This window comes from Aquarana catesbeiana, linkage group LG01 (assembly GCF_042186555.1).
Source record: "Aquarana catesbeiana isolate 2022-GZ linkage group LG01, ASM4218655v1, whole genome shotgun sequence".
Classification (NCBI taxonomy): Eukaryota; Metazoa; Chordata; class Amphibia; order Anura; family Ranidae; genus Aquarana; species Aquarana catesbeiana.
The window spans coordinates 498304030-498322513 of NC_133324.1; the positions used below are offsets into that span (position 1 = coordinate 498304030).

The window sequence follows — 18484 nt, forward strand, 5'->3', positions numbered from 1 at the left end:
ATTATTATTATTATTGGGCTAAAACCTTTCGGTCCTTAAGTGGTTAACCACTTGCCACCCGCCGGCTGTCATATGACGGCCAGGCGGCGCGGCTCTCGTTCTGGCAGGGTGTCACATGACGCCCTCCCCTTCCCGGCCAACCAGGGGGTGCGCCTGCCGCAGATGGTACTCGCGCATGCCCGCCGTGTCACTCAGGACCCGATGCGCGTGCCCGGCGGCCGTGATGTCCGCCGGGCACCCGCGATTGCCTGGTAACACAGCAGGACCGTTGATCTGTGTGTGTAAACACACAGATCCACGTTCTGTCAGAGGAGAGGAGACCGATGCTGTGTTCCCAGTACAGAGGAATACTGATCGGTCTCCTCCCCTTGTGAGTCCCCTCCCCCTACAGTTAGAAACACTCCCTAGGAAACATAATTAACCCCTCGATCACCCCCTAGTGTTAACTCCTTCCCTGTCAGTCACATTTATACAGTAATCAATGCATTTTTATAGCACGGATCGCTGTATAAATGTGAATGGTCCCAAAAATGTGTCAAAAGTGTAATGTCCAATGTGACATTGGACATTACTAGTAAAAATTAAAAAAAAAAAAAATGCTATAAATCTATCCCCTATTAAATAAACGCTATAACTTTTGCGCAAACCAATCAATATACGCTTATTGTGATTTTTTTTTTTTTTTTTTTACCAAAAATATGTAGAAGAATACATATCGGCCTAAACTGAGGAAAAAATTTGTTTAAAAAAAAAATTGGATATTTATTATAGCAAAAAGTCAAAAATGTGTTTTTTTTTTTTTCAAACTTGTCACTCTTCTTTTGTTTATAGCGCAAAAAATAAAACCGCACAGGTGATTAAATACCACCAAAAGAAAGCTCTATTTGTGGGGAAAAAATGATAACAATTTCATTTGGGTACAGTGTTGCATGACCGTGCAATTGTCATTCAAAGTGTGACAGCGCTGATAGCTGAAAAATGGCTTGGGCAGGAAGGGGGTGAAAGTGCCTGGTATTGAGGTGGTTAAACGCAAAACACTGTTTTTTTTTTTTGTTCAATGGAGAAGCTGCAGAAAAGCATGTAGTGTGCTTTTTACCATGATTTTGCTGTGATTTGCATTTTGCGGTTTTAAATCTGCCCAACAACAAATTTGCCTAAAAAAAAAAAAAAGTTGCACATCATGACAAAATCACAGGAAAAACATGCAAAAACCAGTGCAGAAACACTCAAAAGCAATATGCATAGGTGTGAATGGGGCCTTATAGTGATTAGAAAGTCTTTTTTTTTTTTTCTATAAAAATAACAAACCTGTTTTACTTGCCTGCTCTATGCAGTGGTTTTGCACAGAGCAGCCCAAATCTTTCTCTTCTCGGGTCCCTCTTTGGCTCTCCTGGCCCATCCTTTCTGTTGAGTGCCCCCACAGCACGCAGGTTGCTATTGGGGCACCAAAGCCGAGCTGCAGCTCTGTGTGTCCATTCAGACACGGAGCTGCAATTCGGGCCCCGCCCCTATCTCCTGATTGGCTAACTGACTTTGACAGCAGCGGGAACCAATGGTGCTGCTGCTGTGTCTCAGCCAATCAGGAGGGAGAGTTCCGGACGGCTGAGACAATGGACAGAGATGAGGCTCAGGTAAGTATTAAGGGGGCTAAGGGGGGCTGCTGCTCACAGAAGGCTTTTTAAAAGCCTTACGGCTAAAAATACTTCTGTATTTACAACCCCTTTTAAAGGGTGCACAATGCTGATTTCAAACTAATCACTGTGGTAAATGTATTAGAATGCCTGTGTGGCTGAAAAAACATTGCATAGCTATATGGATAGCAATGGGTCCTTTGAACGTCTTCCTGAGAATTCCATATATCGCCCACAGAGGTTTTATTGAGGTTAAATGTGTGTATTGCAGAGATTTACTGACCCACTTTGGAGTGCAACAAGCTGCAGTTATCAGCCTGATTTAGATCATAAAAATTGAAAGCACTGTTGTAAGCTCATAACACTAAATTATACAAAACTGGCTTTATGATCTCTTTATCTTGTACAGTATGTTATATTTCCTGTTACTTTATGTCAGATCTAATCCAAAACTCAACGCCAGGCAAACCACTTGATACAAAGTTCAAATATGTGGCTACCTTCTAAATGATTTATAATTCTTTGTAATTCTTGTGATTCAGCCATCATTACCAGGTACCATAGCTATACTGGACCTCCGCTGCAGCTGTAGTACTACAGCAAGATCCAGACACGCTCCCAAACTGCTGATCAGACAATTAAGAAAAAGCAGCAGACAGATGAGATCATTCTTCTATGCACTCTGCTCCCTTCTCCTGTCAGCGTATGCACTCTCAGCACATACATCTGTAGCAGAGCCTGAACGACAACGACTGAATAATAAATTAACTTGCCTCCCTCTCCCTGACTGATTGCTGTTGTACAGGAGAATATACAGTATACCGAGGCATTTTTCACACTATGCATTGCATTAAGGCAATTTTTACATATCCCTCCAAACATTCCCAACAATGTCAGAACATTCGTGATTCTCGGGATACTAACAAAGTGATTGCTAGCAAAATGAGCACGGTTTTGCTTTAATATGGGTGCGTTAGATTAGAATATTGTCTGCATAGACTGGAGCTGTTATTGGTCTGGTCTTATATTTTAAAATGTTAGTAAATTTGTTTTGCTAATATTAACAAAGATTATTAATAATAATAATAATATTTAAAACAGAACCCCACACAAAAATAACAGGATAAAATGAAAAAAAAAACAAAAACAAAACCAGCTTTTACTAAAATGTTCACCTTTTAATCAAAAGATCCCCTCTGCAGTACTTTTTTCTGTCACTAGAAGTCCTCAGTCTGATAGTCAATATCAATCCACTTTGAGCCCACCCGAGCCTGTGACTGGATAGAGAAAGGGGAGGCAGCACAGTAATGAGCTAATCTCTGTCACCCTGCTCTCTCCTCCAATCACCATGCTTCTGGGAGGACATGAACTGATTGGTCCCTTGTGCTGCTTCTTTCTCTGCTTTCTGTGCTTTACAGGGTCTGCAAGAGGTTGCATACCAGAACATATTCAGGTGCCTAAACTGCTTGTGTTTAACCGCTTAGCAACCACCCCACGCACATTTACTGCGGCAGGGCGGCCGCTCTGTGCCAGATCACTTACCTAGTTTGTGATCTGACACTTACGGGTTTGGAGCGCGCATGCGCACACCACCGGTGACCCGCTCCCATTGTGATTATATACAGCGGGAGCCCAGCGGTGGGTACCACAGACTCAATGCCACTGTTTAGACAGTACAGAGGCAGAACAACAATCTGCCTATGTAAACAAGGCAGATTGTCGTTCTGTCAGAGGGGAAGGTACTGATCCTATGTTTCTGCTAAGCAAGAACACGGATCTTTGCCTTCCCCTAGTCAAAGCACAACGTGGGCACACATTTAACCCTTTGATCGCCCCTGATGTTAACCCCTTGCCTGCAAGTGTCATTAGTACAGTGACAGTGCATATTTTTTTATCACTGATCACTATATTAGTGTCACTGGTCCCTAAAAATTGTCTGATTTGTCCACCGCAATATCACAGTCCCACTATAAATCACTGATCGCCGCCATTACTAGTGAAAATATCCCATAGTTTGTAGGTGCTGTAACTTTTGCGCAAACTAATCAATATATACTTATTGGGATTTTTTTTTACCAAAAATATGTAGCAGAATACATATTGGCCTAAATTGATGAAAAAAATTAGATTTTTTTTTTTTGGATATGTTTTATAGAAGAAAGTAAAAATATATATATATATATTTTTTTTTTTTGTTCATAGGGCAAAAAATAAAAACTGCAGGGGATCAAATACCACCAAAAGAAAGCTCTATTTGTGGGGAAAAGGACAAATTCTATTTTGGGTACAGTGTTGCACGACCGCACAATTGTCAGTTAACCATTTAAGAACCAGAAGGATTTGAACCCTTAATGACTTTAACTGAAAACTGCGGTCGTGTGACGCTATACCTGAACAAAATGTATCTCCTTTTTTTCCCCACAAATAAAGCTTTCTTTTGGTGGTATTTGATCACCTCTGCGTTTTTTTTTTTTTTGTTTTTTTTTTTGCTATAAACAAAGACTGACAATTTAAAAAAAAACAATATTTTTTACTTTTTGCTATAATAAATATCCCAAAAAAAAAGTAAAATGTCTTCATCAGTTTAGGCCAATATGTATTCTACTACATATTTTTGGTACAACAAAATCGCAATAAGCGTATATTGGTTTGCGCAAAAGTTATAGCGTCTACAAAATAGGGGATAGATGTATGTTTTTTTTTTTTTTTCTTACTAGTAATGGCGGTGGTCAGTGAGTTTTAGCGGGACCGCGTCATTGCGGCGGAAAGATCTGACACTTTTTTGGGACCATTGACATTTTATACATCGATCAGAGCTAAAAATAGCTACTGATTACTGTATAAATGTCACTGGCAGGGAAGGGGTTAACACTAGGGGGCGATCAAGTGGTTAAGTGTTCCCTGGAAGGTGTTTCTAACTGTGGGGGCAGTGTACTGACTGGGAGAGGAGACAGATCACTGTTCCTAATCACTAGGAACAGACGATCTGTCTATCCTCCCCTGACAGAACGGGGATCTGTCTGTTTACATTGACAGATCCCCGTTCTGTCTCTCTTAAAAGCAATCGCGGGTGGCCGGCGGACATCGCGGCCGTCGGCCACTCGCATCAGCTGTGGTGTCACGCCCCCTAGTGCTTTTAAAGGGCCGACGTACCATGACGGCAATTCGCCCAGGAGAGCCAGCCTGCCGCAGTACAACTGTGATGTCTGGTCTTTAAGTGGTTAAAGTAACACAGTGCCGTATCGCTAAAAATTGCAGGGACATTAAGGGGGTGAAACCTTCCGGGGCTGAAGTGGTTAACTCTGTCATTCATTTGTTATGTTCGTATAAAGCTGGATACAAATTATACAATTTTTTTGTTTTTCAATTTCCTTTAGATTTACCTTCAACTATGTAGTGCAAGAGCCTGTCTGATTGCATTCAATTTGAAAGTGTTTAGGTTTGACCTCATATTTTAAGGTTTTGGTAAATCTAAAGGAAATTTGTAGAAGAAAATTGTACAAATATTGAATAGTGTGTAGCCAGCTTTACACTTGTTCCAGGTTTCAGGTGTTTTGTTTGTACCTGCACATAATTATTACAAGAGTTGAGTAAACGTGTATCTGTCCAGGATTTTAATATTTGCAATTTCTAGATACAGTATATTGCAAAAAGTATTGGGAGGCCTGCCTTTACACGCACATGAACTTTAATGGCATCCCAGTCTTAGTCCGTAGAGTTCAATATTGAATGTGCCCACCCTTTGCAGGTATAACAGCTTCAACTCTTCTGGGAAGGCTGTCCACAAGGTTTAGGAGTGTGTCTATGGGAATTTTTGACCATTCTTCCAGAAGCACATTTGTGAGGTCAGGCACTGATGTGGACGAGAAGGCCTGGCTTGCAGCCTCCGCTCTAATTCATCCCAAAAGTGTTCTGTTGGGTTGAGGTCAGGACTCTGTACAGACTAGTCAACTTCCTCCACCCCAAACTCCCTCATCCATGTCTTTATGGACTTTGCTTTGTGCACTAGTCCAAATCATTTGGTGGAGGGGGATTATGGTGTGGGGTTGTTTTCCAGGGGTTGGGCTTGGCTTCTTAGTTCCAGTGAAGGGAACTCTTGAGGCATCAGCATACCAAGATATTTTGGACAATTTTCATGCTCCCAACTTTGTGGGAATAGTTTGGAGCAGGCCTGTACTGGCCATAGGGACTACCGGGAGATTCCCGGTGGGCTGATGGCTCAGTGGGCCAGTCAGATGCAGTCCTGGAGTCGCTCCTCTCTCACAGTGAGTGATCGCAATTTCACTTCTGTCAGGAGGAGAAGCTTCCTTCCATTAGGCGTTATGCTCCCTCCAGCCGGCAGGGGGAGATAGACCAATGGCAGACTTTACTTCCTCTCTCCCCTATCACTTGTTATCACATGACTGGAGAGAGGAAGAGAAGCTGCCTTCAAAACGGTGAGTATATGTGGGAGGGGGAGGAGAGGGAGGACACTGATGTGAAGGGCTGCTGATGGGGGCTCTCTGGTGGGGACTCTGATGTGAAGTGAGCTGCTGGTGGGGACTCTGATGTGAAGTGGGCTGCTGGTGGGGACTCTTATGTGAAGTGAGCTGCTGGTGGGGACTCTGATGTGAAGTGAGCTGCTGATGGGAACTCTGATGTGAAGTGAGCTGCTGGTGGGGACTCTGATGTGAAGTGGGCTGCTGGTGGAGACTCTGATGTGAAGTGGGCTGCTGGTGGGGACTCTGATGTGAAGGGAGCTGCTGGTGGGGACTCTGATGTGAAGGGAGCTGCTGGCGGGGACTGTGATGTGAAGGGAGCTGCTGGTGGGGACTCTGATGTGAAGGGAGCTGCTGGTGGGGACTGCTATGTGAAGTGGGCTGCTGGTGGGGACTCTGATGTTAAGTGGGCTGCTGGTGGGGACTCTGATGTAAAGTGAGCTGCTGGTGGGGACTTTGATGTGAAGTGAGCTGCTGGTGGGGACTAGGGGTGCAACGGATCATCACTGATCCATGATCCGTTCGGGCCAACCTCCGCGGATCGGCACACCCGCGATCCGCGGAGCGCTCGGCGGCCTCGGCCATAGGAAAGGCCGCGGCTTCGGCCTAGCTCCGGAGCTGCGGCCATCTTGGTACACCCAGCGGCGGGCGCTGTATCGTCAGGAAGTGACGTTTCGTCGCCGCCATCTTGCTACACCCCACACTCCCTTGCACAGTACTGTAATTATAGAGTTAGAAGGGGGCAAGTGGACATCTTGTTACACCCACGAGAGTTTTAGATTTTAAAGCTATTTTCCACACAAAACGGAGCTTATATGCATAAATACAGTATTTGCTAATGTGACAGAACACCTCTGATTTTCACGTTTAATGTTAAATGTGAAAATCAGAGGTGTTCTGTCGCATTAGCAACCATGTAAGGTCAGCAGGTTTGCTGCTGCTTTTAAAATTTAACATCTAAACAGTCCGTCCGATCTACAAATACTGTATTTATGCATATAAGCTCCGTTTTGTGTGGAAAATAGCTTTTAAATCTAAAACTCCGGTGGGTGTAACAAGATTTGTCTTTTTTGTTTCCGTTTTTTTTTTGCTGATCCGAAAATGATCCGATCCGTGACTCTGATCCGAGGATCGATCCGATCCGTGAGTTTTTTGATCCGTTGCACCCCTAGTGGGTACTGTGATGTGAAGTGGGCTGCTGGTGGGGACTGTGATGTAAAGTGAGCTGCTGGTGGGGACTCTGATGTGAAGTGAGCTGCTGGTGGGGACTCTGATGTGAAGGGAGCTGCTGGTGGGGACTGCTATGTGAAGTGGGCTGCTGGTGGGGACTGCTATGTGAAGTGGGCTGCTGGTGGGGACTGTGATGTGAAGGGAGCTGCTGGTGGGGACTCTGATGTGAAGGGAGCTGCTGGTGGGCACTGCTATGTGAAGTAGGCTGCTGGTGGGGACTGTGATGTGAAGTGGGCTGCTGGTGGGGACTCTCTGTGAAGGGAGCTGCTGATTGGGACACTCTGATGTAAGGGGGAAGCTGTTGGGGACACTGATGTAAGGGGGACGCTGTTGGGGACACTCTGATGTAAGGGGGAAGCTGTTGGGGACACTGATGTAAGGGGGACTCTGTTGGGGACACTCTGATGTAAGGGGGACGCTGTTGGGGACACTCTGATGTAAGGGAGACTCTGTTGAGGACACTGATGTAAGGGGGACGCTGTTGGGGACACTCTGATGTAAGGGGGATGCTGTTGGGGACACTCTGATGTAAGGGGGACGCTGTTGGGGACACTCTGATGTAAGGGGGACGCTGTTGGGGACACTCTGATGTAAGGGGGACGCTGTTGGGGACACTCTGAAGTAAGGGGGACTCTGTTGGGGACACTCTGATGTAAGGGGGACGCTGTTGGGGACACTCTGATGTAAGGGGGGCGCTGTTGGGGACACTCTGATGTAAGGGGGGCGCTGTTGGGGACACTCTGATGTAAGGGGGGCGCTGTTGGGGACACTCTGATGTAAGGGGGGCGCTGTTGGGGACACTCTGATGTAAGGGGGCGCTGTTGGGGACACTCTGAAGTAAGGGGGACTCTGTTGGGGACACTCTGATGTAAGGGGGACGCTGTTGGGGACACTGATGTAAGGGGGGCGCTGGTGGGGACACTCTGATGTAAGGGGGGCGCTGTTGGGGACACTCTGATGTAAGGGGGCGCTGTTGGGGACACTCTGATGTAAGGGGGACGCTGTTGGGGACACTGATGTAAGGGGGGCGCTGTTGGGGACACTCTGATGTAAGGAGGGTGCTGTTGGGGACACTCTGATGTAAGGGGGCGCTGTTGGGGACACTCTGATGTAAGGAGGGTGCTGTTGGGGACACTCTGATGTAAGGAGGGTGCTGTTGGGGACACTCTGATGTAAGGGGGGCGCTGTTGGGGACACTCTGATGTAAGGGGGCGCTGTTGGGGACACTCTGAAGTAAGGGGGACTCTGTTGGGGACACTCTGATGTAAGGGGGACGCTGTTGGGGACACTGATGTAAGGGGGGCGCTGTTGGGGACACTCTGATGTAAGGGGGGCGCTGTTGGGGACACTCTGATGTAAGGGGGCGCTGTTGGGGACACTCTGATGTAAGGGGGACGCTGTTGGGGACACTGATGTAAGGGGGGCGCTGTTGGGGACACTCTGATGTAAGGGGGGCGCTGTTGGGGACACTCTGATGTAAGGGGGCGCTGTTGGGGACACTCTGATGTAAGGGGGACGCTGTTGGGGACACTCTGATGTAAGGGGGACGCTGTTGGGGACACTCTGATGTAAGGAGGGTGCTGTTGGGGACACTCTGATGTAAGGGGGACGCTGTTGGGGACACTCAAAATTAAAGTGGGCCAGTCATGAGGAAGTCCAGGGCCAAACTTTTGTCCCAGTCCAGTCCAGGTTTGGAGATGGCCAAACTAGCGCCTGACCTCACAAATGCTCTTCTGGAATAATGATAAAACATTTTTATAGACACACTCCTAAACCTTGTGGACAGCCTTCCCAGAAGAGTTGAAGCTGTTATAGCTGCAAAGGGTGGGCCAACTAAATATTGAACCCTACGGACTAAGACTGGGATGCCATTAAACTTCATATGTGTGTAAAGGCAGGTGTCCCAATACTTTTTGAATATATAGTGTATGTTGTGTTATCAGGCCCATGTAACATCATTACAGGAGCACAGCGGTCACAATTTTCTGTGCGCATTGGCAGTGGTCACCTTCTTTCATTGTCTTCATTCATCTCAGTCACAGACAATACATTTTCTGATGGCAGAATTTACTATTAACTCTCAGTGGATGTAATGATTTCACAAACCATGTATTAAAGCTGACACAAACTCAGGTTTTTATCACTGATTGTCACAAATAAGCAAGCAGTATATCATCAAGCCAAGTGAGGCAGATGATTATGAGGATCCTTAGAGACTGAGGATCAGAGTTAAAGGGGTTGTAAAGGTAAAATTTTTTTCACCTTAATGCATTCTATGCATTAAGGTGAAAAAACTTCTGACAGAACCGCCGCCCCCAGCCCCCCCGTTTTACTTACCTGAAGCCTCGAAAGTCAGCTTCGCGTTCCCGACATCTGTTCCTCCGCTCACCCTGGCCGCTGATTGGCTGCAGTGGATGGATTGAAAGCAGCGCAGCCATTGGCTCGCGCTGCTGTCAATCACATCCGATGACGCGGCGCGCCGGGGGGCGGGGCCGAGTGATACAGCGAGCGGCTATAGCCGCCGGCTGTATCACGGGAGCGCGCCCGCAAGCACTCACCACCGTGCGAGGGAGCTCGCATTAAGGTGGTGAATGCTTGCGGGGAGGAGCTGAAACAGCCGCCGAGGGACCCCAGAAGACGAGGTTCGGGGCCACTCTGTGCAGAACGAGCTGCACAGTGAAGGTAAGTATAACATGTTTGTTATTTTTAAAAAAAAAAAAAAACACCTTTACAAACGCTTTAAGGAAAACAAAAATGGGAGCTGTAGGGACATAGTACAATCAGGGTTGGTGTAGTCTTTATATTCTGTGTCATACCACAATTCTGTGCAGTGAGGAAAAAAAAATCTTAAAACCAAAGATATTTTTGAAAACTGAGCAACTATCTTTATGTATTCTCTGCTGTTGATAAATTAAAGCGGGAGCCTGGCGACCAATCCCCTTTTTTTTTTTTTTTTTTAGGTCATTGAGACACTTTGCTAACTCCAAAATAATACTCAGTTTGGGTGTAATATTTCCACCTCTGTCTGTTTTCGTACTGAAGAATAACTTAAAAAATGTGATGTTGGCTGTTTCCATCTTGCTTGTGGGCATGTGAAGCCCACAAGCATTGATTTCCTGGGTGCGGTGACTGCTGTTCATTCACAGCTTGTTCACACGCATGATCATTGTTCCCGCACTGAATCTTGGGAAGCCTGACACTAAGCTCCCAGGAGACAGTGCGGCGCCGGGGAAAGGCAATAAACACGCCTACTCCCATGGGAGGAGAGACAGGAAGTGCCACAATAAAGTACAATATAAAGGTAATTACAGCAATAAAAAAAATGTTCGTACGGCATTTGAACATCTATGCAATTAACTGAAGGGTAAGATTAAGTTAAAAATTTGAGTGGAACCCCGCTTTAATGTGTGGGGCTGTTTTGCTGCCACATGATATGGACAGCTTAAAGTCAACAAGGGGCAATTCAGTTCCAAGCTGTATCAGGAAGTTCTACAGCAAAATGTCAGGGCAAGTGTCTGTGACCTAAAACACAAAATAAGTTGGAATAACAATTAAAATAAAAGTAAATTAGCAACATAATGGCTCGCATAAAAACAAATTGCAGTATTTTAGCCAAAATCCTGACCTCTGTCTCATTGAAATGATAAAGTGTTATTAAATTCCTAGAGAAAACATTTATTATATTGCGGCTTTCCAATTCCTAGATGCAATGGCTGCATTACTTTCTTTTTAGGATTTTCTTTCCTTTTTTCACCTGGTGATCCAGCCAGTTAGTCTGTTTTTCCAAAGAACAAGCTCTCTTGCAGATGTATTGGAATGTTGAGACCATTTACTAGTGACAGGGGTACTTACAATGATCAGCTTTTATTTATTTAGGTAAAACCCTTACAAAAGAAAAGAAAAAAGATGTTGCTGTAACTGCTTGTGTAATTGCAGTGTGATCTGGAATTTGACATCAATTTGTTAGCTGTACTAGCAGATTTAGATACACCAACATTCCCCTCCCTGCAGTTCAGCAATGCTGCTGTCCAAAGGTGCCCCCACATGTTCCTTCCTCCAGAGTGGGGGCACTCTAATACAGGAGGTGTGTTACTGGTCAGATCACCAGGTGAAAACAGAGGGGAAAAGGCCTAAAAAAGGAAACCAATGCAGCCACCGCATATAGGAATTGGTAAGCTGCAATATATTACATTTATGATTTTGGGTATTAATACGGCTTTAAGATGTAATTTGACCATACATCTCAAAAATATACAGGTCTGATTATATGACCACAAAAAGCATTGGTTGAGAATCTTCCCAGTAAAAGCAACAGTACTACTGGTCATTAAATATAGTGGTTCACATACAGTATTTTTCATCATTGGCATGATTTCCTATATCTAAAATAAAAATAAAATCAAAGATCAAGAACTTGGGGGGGGGGGGTTGTTTTAGACTATAAACCAAAACACAAATTTGAATGAAGAAATTCTTCAAATGTTAAACATCTGGAACAGAATGCTTATGGCTTAGGCTGGCTATACATTTATGCAAAGAAAATCACTTGATTCCCCATCAACATAGTCAGTTTTAAGGTGGAATCCCTCTTCCTGTGCTACTGTATTCTGACAGTGGGAGGTTTCCCTATTGTCAGAATACATTGATCACTGCTGTTGGATATAACCAGTGGCAGTGATCGTCTAAAAGCCTAACAGGCTGGTTGTACAGAAGTTGATCCATAGATCCCATTAATAGATTGACATTCGTCTGGTTCAGTAGGTTCGTCCTTACTCCTGATTCTACTCCTTCCCTACTTTACACCTCATCTTTTTTTACTTTATTTTCATTGAGTAAATTAAGGGAAAAAAACATGCAAAGGACCAGATGAAATTTGGCAACTGTTGGTTGATGCTCATGTGAGCATTAGTGGACTGTTCAGGACATCTGTTTTGTTCCAACAAGGGTGAGATATATATATATATATATATATATATATATATATATATATATATATATATATAGCCTGGATAATATTTCATATGAAAAAAGAATCTTTGCTGCTCTTCTGAAGACTGATGGACAACCCTAACTTCCATTTCTCCTTTGTCTGACAGTTTGCAGAGAAATTCCAGGAGGTGAGGGAGGCTGCTCGACTGGCAAGGGAAAGATCTCAAGATAAAACGGAACTAACAAACCCAGCCCTCGGTATCACTCCACAGCAGGTAAGGTATCCTTCATACAAGTGTGTTAGGGGGAGGAAACAGAGTGCACTTCTACTGAACAGTATGATGTTCTAAATACACAGCTAGACTTCATGCACATGGGCAGCATAAATATGCTGCGTATTTCGGGTGCCTGGGATGTCCTGAACCTGTGCACAGCTGTCCATAGACTTAAATGGGTGAAGATAGAGATACTATGAAGATATGAGATGCTTTGCATTTCTATTAGCATATAATAGCGCACACACAAATAATGTCTTGGATGTACACTACCTGCATTTGGGACATTATGTCTGTGTGAATGCACTATTTTATGCTAATAGTGGCGCATAGCTGCTTACAAGCACCTTCCCCAAAATATGTCTATGGCCGGAGCACCAAGATATCCCGAGCACCAAAAATACAGTCTGTTTACACTGCACAGATAAATGCACATATCTGCATGCAGCCCCAAACCTTCAGAAATGGTGTTGGTGTACATAATGGGGAAGGGACCAGCAAAGGACGCTACACTTTAGAAAATTTTCCCATCCTTATAATTACTCTACTATAACAAAATTTGAAAGTTCTGCCCTTGAAACTAATTTAGTCAAAAGACCGGTGAGAGGGGACCCTTCGTATCTGGTATGCATTGTAAGGGGAACCCCACCAAAAAAAAAAATCCATACCAAAACCTTATCATGCAGCTCGGCAGGCCAGGAAAGGGGGGGGGGGGGGTGAGCAAGCACCAACCACCCCCCACCCCCCCAATACCAGGCCATATACCCTCAACATGGGGGGCGTGCTTTGAGGCAGTTCGATAATGTCATAAGGGGTGGGCGTCACCCAGTTACGTCATCCAATGCCTCTTAGTTTATTTAGTGGCTGGAGGGGACGGAGCTGTCAGATTGCAGATGGCACCTTCTCTTTTTTTTTTTTTTTCCCTTCTTAACATTTCTTTATTACCTTTTGTGAATTGACTTTACCGCTGATTTATGTGGTATTTACTGAGCGTTTTTGCTTTATGCGGTAAATACGTGAATTTACATTTTCAGGGTCACATGTGGTATTTGGGAAACCGCATTCGATCTGCTTTTGTGAATGGAGCCCACTTTCTTTCTATTAAATATACATTACTTGGTACAGCATATTTTACAATTTTATTAGACTATTTATTTTCCATGATAATTAAAAATTTTAAATATTAAAAGTATTCCCAGCCTTTGAAATTTTATAAACTTAACATGTTAATGTAATTTCAAAAGTCATGCTCAATCTTTTTCTTTTTTTTTTTAAGTGTAGTTCTAAGTGATAGGTCTCTTGGCTCTGAGGAAGAGGGCATGCCCCTCAAAACATGTTAGCTTTCCAGACCTGTGCAACTCATACTTGTGATGTGTTGAGACAAGATGTGAGAAGTCTGGCGTTCTTTACCTGGGTTTGTTCTGATGAGCTTGTATACACATTGGTTTGTGAGTGTATATAATACACGTTTTGATTTTATTAATAAAGTGTACTGAACGATAATGAACTAGGCTGGTGTGCCCTCTAGGTGTCACCCTGTCATATGGGCTTCTAATGGAGACAACACACATACATAGGCATGGTCCACTGTTGTTGATATCTAAAAAAAAAATGACAATAGCTTATGTTACACAGTATTTTAGAAATCTTACAGTTATTCAGGTAGTGATCTATGGTCATTCATCATAAATGAATCATTAGTCTGCTCAACCTAGCTCAGTGGTCATCAACCCTGTCCTCGGGGCCCACTAACAGGCCAGGTTTGTAAGATAACTGAAATACATCACAGGTGATATAATTTGCTGCTCAGTGATTGCAGCATTCTAGTCTGCATCTCCCCAAGGCAATACTTAAAATCTGGGCTGTTATTGGGCCCTGAGGACAGGGATGATGACCACTAACCTAGCTGATTTCTTGTTGCTATGGGTTGCTACAATCCACTGCTTTTTGCACAACATTGTTAAACACCAGTTGAAATTGTGTAAATTAGCTAAACACATTCCAAGTGCATCAAAACAAAAGGTGTTCAATTTCTTACAGCTTGTTTTCTTTTTGAAACAGACAATAAGGCTGGGTTCACACTGGTGCGACACGACAGCCGTCCTACTTTGGATCCGACTTTGCCCTGCGACATGAAGCCGGCATGTGTCCGACTTTCAATGAACGGGGATCCGACTTGGATCCCCGCCAATGCCCGGCACTGTGTTTGGTATGAATCTTTAGGGGGAACTCCGCACCAAATTTTAAATAAAAAACCGGCATGGGTTCCCCCTCCAGGAGCATACCAGGCCCTTGGGTCTGGTATGGACCTTGAGGGGAACCCCCTACGCCGATAAAAACGGCGTGGGGGTCCCCCCCAATCCATACCAGACCCTTATCCGAGCACGCAGCCCGGCCGGACAGGAATGGGGGTGGGGACGAGCGAGCGCCCCCCCCCCCCTCCTGAACCGTACCAGGCCGCATGCCCTCAACATGGGGGGGTTGGTGCCTTGGGGGAGGGGGCGCGCTGCGGCCCCCCACCCCAAAGCACCTTGTCCCCATGTTGATGAGGACAAGGGCCTCTTCCCGACAACCCTGGCCGTTGGTTGTCGGGGTCTGCGGGCGGAGGGCTTATCGGAATCCAGGAGCCCCCTTTAATAAGGGGGCCCCCAGATCCCGGCCCCCCCACCCTATGTGAATGAGTATGGGGTACATGGTACCCCTACCCATTCACCTAGGGAAGTGTCAATAAAAAAAACCACAGTACACAGGTTTCAAAATTAATTTATTGGGCAGCTCCGGTATCTTCTTCCGACTTCTCCCGCCGTTCCGCCTCTTCTCCCGGGCCCCGCCGCTATCTTCTTCCAGCTCTATTGTCAGCGAGGGGCCCGGTCTGCTGCCGCTGTCTTGTCGCCGCTGTCTCGCCGCTTCTTCTCTTCATCTCTTCTTCCGATGTTGACACGACGCTCTCCCCGGCTGGAATGCTCTCTGTGCGCTCTGCTCTGACTTATATAGGCGGTGACCTTGCCCCCTTATGCCGTCACAGTCTCTGGGCATGCTGGGACTGTGACGGCATAAGGGGGCGTGGTCATCGGGTGATGACCACGCCCCCTAAAACGTCACAGTCCCAGCATGCCCAGAGACTGTGACGGCATAAGGGGGCGGGGTCACCGCCTATATAAGTCAGAGCAGAGCGCACAGAGAGCATTCCAGCCGGGGAGAGCGTCGTGTCAACATCGGAAGAAGAGATGAAGAGAAGAAGCGGCGAGACAGCGGCAGCAGACCGGGCCCCTCGCTGGCAATAGAGCTGGAAGAAGATAGCGGCGGGGCCCGGGAGAAGAGGCGGAACACCGGGAGAAGTCGGAAGAAGATACCGGAGCTGCCCAATAAATTAATTTTGAAACCTGTGTACTGTGGTTTTTTTTATTGACACTTCCCTAGGTGAATGGGTAGGGGTACCATGTACCCCATACTCATTCACATAGGGTGGGGGGCCGGGATCTGGGGGCCCCCTTATTAAAGGGGGCTCCTGGATTCCGATAAGCCCTTCGCCCGCAGACCCCGACAACCAACGGCCAGGGTTGTCGGGAAGAGGCCCTTGTCCTCATCAACATGGGGACAAGGTGCTTTGGGGTGGGGGGCCGCAGCGCGCCCCCTCCCCCAAGGCACCAACCCCCCATGTTGAGGGCATGCGGCCTGGTACGGTTCAGGAGGGGGGGGCGCTCGCTCGTCCCCACCCCCATTCCTGTCCGGCCGGGCTGCGTGCTCGGATAAGGGTCTGGTATGGATTGGGGGGGACACCCACGTCGTTTTTATCGGCGTAGGGGGTTCCCCTCAAGGTCCATACCAGACCCAAGGGCCTGGTATGCTCTTGGAGGGGGAACTCATGCCGGTTTTTTATTTAAAATTTGGCGCGGAGTTCCCCCTCAAGAACATCTGAGCACAAGTCGCGTGCCGAAGTCGGATCATGCAAGACGGCAATCCGACTTTGATCCGACTTCAATGATAGTCAATAGGCTGAAGTAGGATCAAAGTCGGACCAAAGTAGTACAGGGAGCATTTCTAAAGTCGGAACGACTTGTGTCGGACCAGTTAGGACGGCTCCCATAGGGAAACATTAAATTTCACACGTCATGCGACATGAGCTCCCAATGTCGGAGCGTTTGTCGGACCAGTGTGAACCCAGCCTAATGGTATAGCCTGCCAGCAGCCCCAGAGCTGAACTTTTGCCTGCTGTAGGAATGCAGTGGGCCCTGCTGAACCGGCCACATTTCAATCTGTCTAGGATCAGCTTTAATTTACTTAAACAAAGTTTTTTTTAAAAATCGGCACAAAGTTCATTACTACAGTCAATGCAATGTCCCTTATGCTAATGGCTGCAGAATTATTTGAAATCTTCTGTCTTCCAAATACCCCCTCTTGCGCTCCATAATCTTCTGGTGCAGCGGGTGTTAAAAGAGCCAAAGGACCTGTCATCAGGTTGCCAACTATGCCCCCTTTCCGCCCCCTCTCCTCTGTACTGTAACCTCTATGAATAAAAAATGATCTATGAATGAAGGGGACAAATGAATGAGATGTTCACCCTCCTTCATTCATGGAGGCTATAGTTCAGCAATGAACAGAGAAGGATGGCAGAAAGGGGATGACCTAGTTGGCAACCTGTTGAGTGCATATGACCAGTCCTTTGATTCTATTAACCTCTACTGCACCAGAAGATTATGGCGATGTAATTTGGGGGGGATCTCAACTAATTCCAAAGCCATCAACATTAGGTAGACATTAGGTAGACCTTGCATTGACTGTAAGTAAGGTCCTTTTGTACTGATTTTTTTTAACAGCTTTTTGACTAAACTTGGGCTTTAATTATCAGAACATCTTTTATTATCCACATGAATGATATATTTATTTTTTTAGAAATCATCCTTAATGTCATTGAAAAAAATCTCTGCTCTTTTTTCCCACATTCAGAAACTTTGCTTTCTTTCTCTCTGGGGTGACAGACACTGGCAAAGCCATGTTCTGGCAGTATCATAGCCTGGCACTTCAGCATTTAGTACTGTGCCAGACGCTGGAGAGGCCTACTGGATTAACCACTGTCATCTCAGGGCATTGAACAGATGGGAGACAAACTCACTGTTGGTTTTAATCAAGCTGTTACATGATTATTGCACTGGAACTCCAGAGAAGCAGAAAGTTAAATTAACATGAAAAATGTGGTTTAGAACCAATTAACCATTTTGAAACAAGATGTTTTCCTGAGTGCTTCTTTTATGTTTACTAAAATCTGGTGTGCGTCTTTCATATATGTGGTTTTCACTCTGGCTCTTCTATTCAAATGAAATTGATTGTTCGGTTAACCCACACCAGGACCATGATGTTTTCTGGAGATGTCAAATATGCTATACATAGAGCGAAATTCAGCCAGTTCAGTAGGCACTGGCCAATTTTCAGTCCATGTATGGGCAGGGAGGTTATACATAATCACTCTACCTATTGCCTTCTGTACAACTGCCCTGTTGGATTTTCCTTGCTTGATCAGTGCGGCAGGCTGTAACCTGCAACACTGATCAGCATAGGTGTGAGCAGCCTATTGCATTAGGGTGTGCACCCTAAAGCTCAAACACACGTGTGTGTGTGTGTGTGTGTGTGTGTATATACACACATACAGACACACAGAGTCAATGTGTGTGCTATGCACAGGGTGCAGAGTTAATGAGTGGGCTATGTACAGGATGCAGAGTTAATGAGTGGGCTATGTACAGGATGCAGAGTTAATGAGTGGGCTATGTACAGGATGCAGAGTTAACTGGTTCCCGACCGGCGCACGCTGATGTACGTTGGCAGAATGGCACGGTTGGACAAATAGGCGTACCCGTACGTCCCCTTAAATTTGCCACCGTGCCGTTGCGTGCACGCCAGCCAGGAGCTCCATGAGTTGGGCCGCGATCGCCTCACAGAGAGG

General features: G+C 45.7%; 1 protein-coding gene across 2 annotated transcripts in view; it reads left to right on the forward strand.

The window, feature by feature from the left end:
• The window catches only part of HOMER3 (homer scaffold protein 3), a 256887-nt gene that overhangs the window by 38771 nt on the left and 199632 nt on the right, over nucleotides 1-18484 (forward strand). For both annotated transcript variants that reach the window (XM_073592618.1, XM_073592609.1), the window contains exon 4: nucleotides 12436-12543. In XM_073592618.1, the coding sequence (XP_073448719.1) occupies nucleotides 12436-12543 (108 nt within the window). The remainder of the gene's footprint in view (nucleotides 1-12435; nucleotides 12544-18484) is intronic.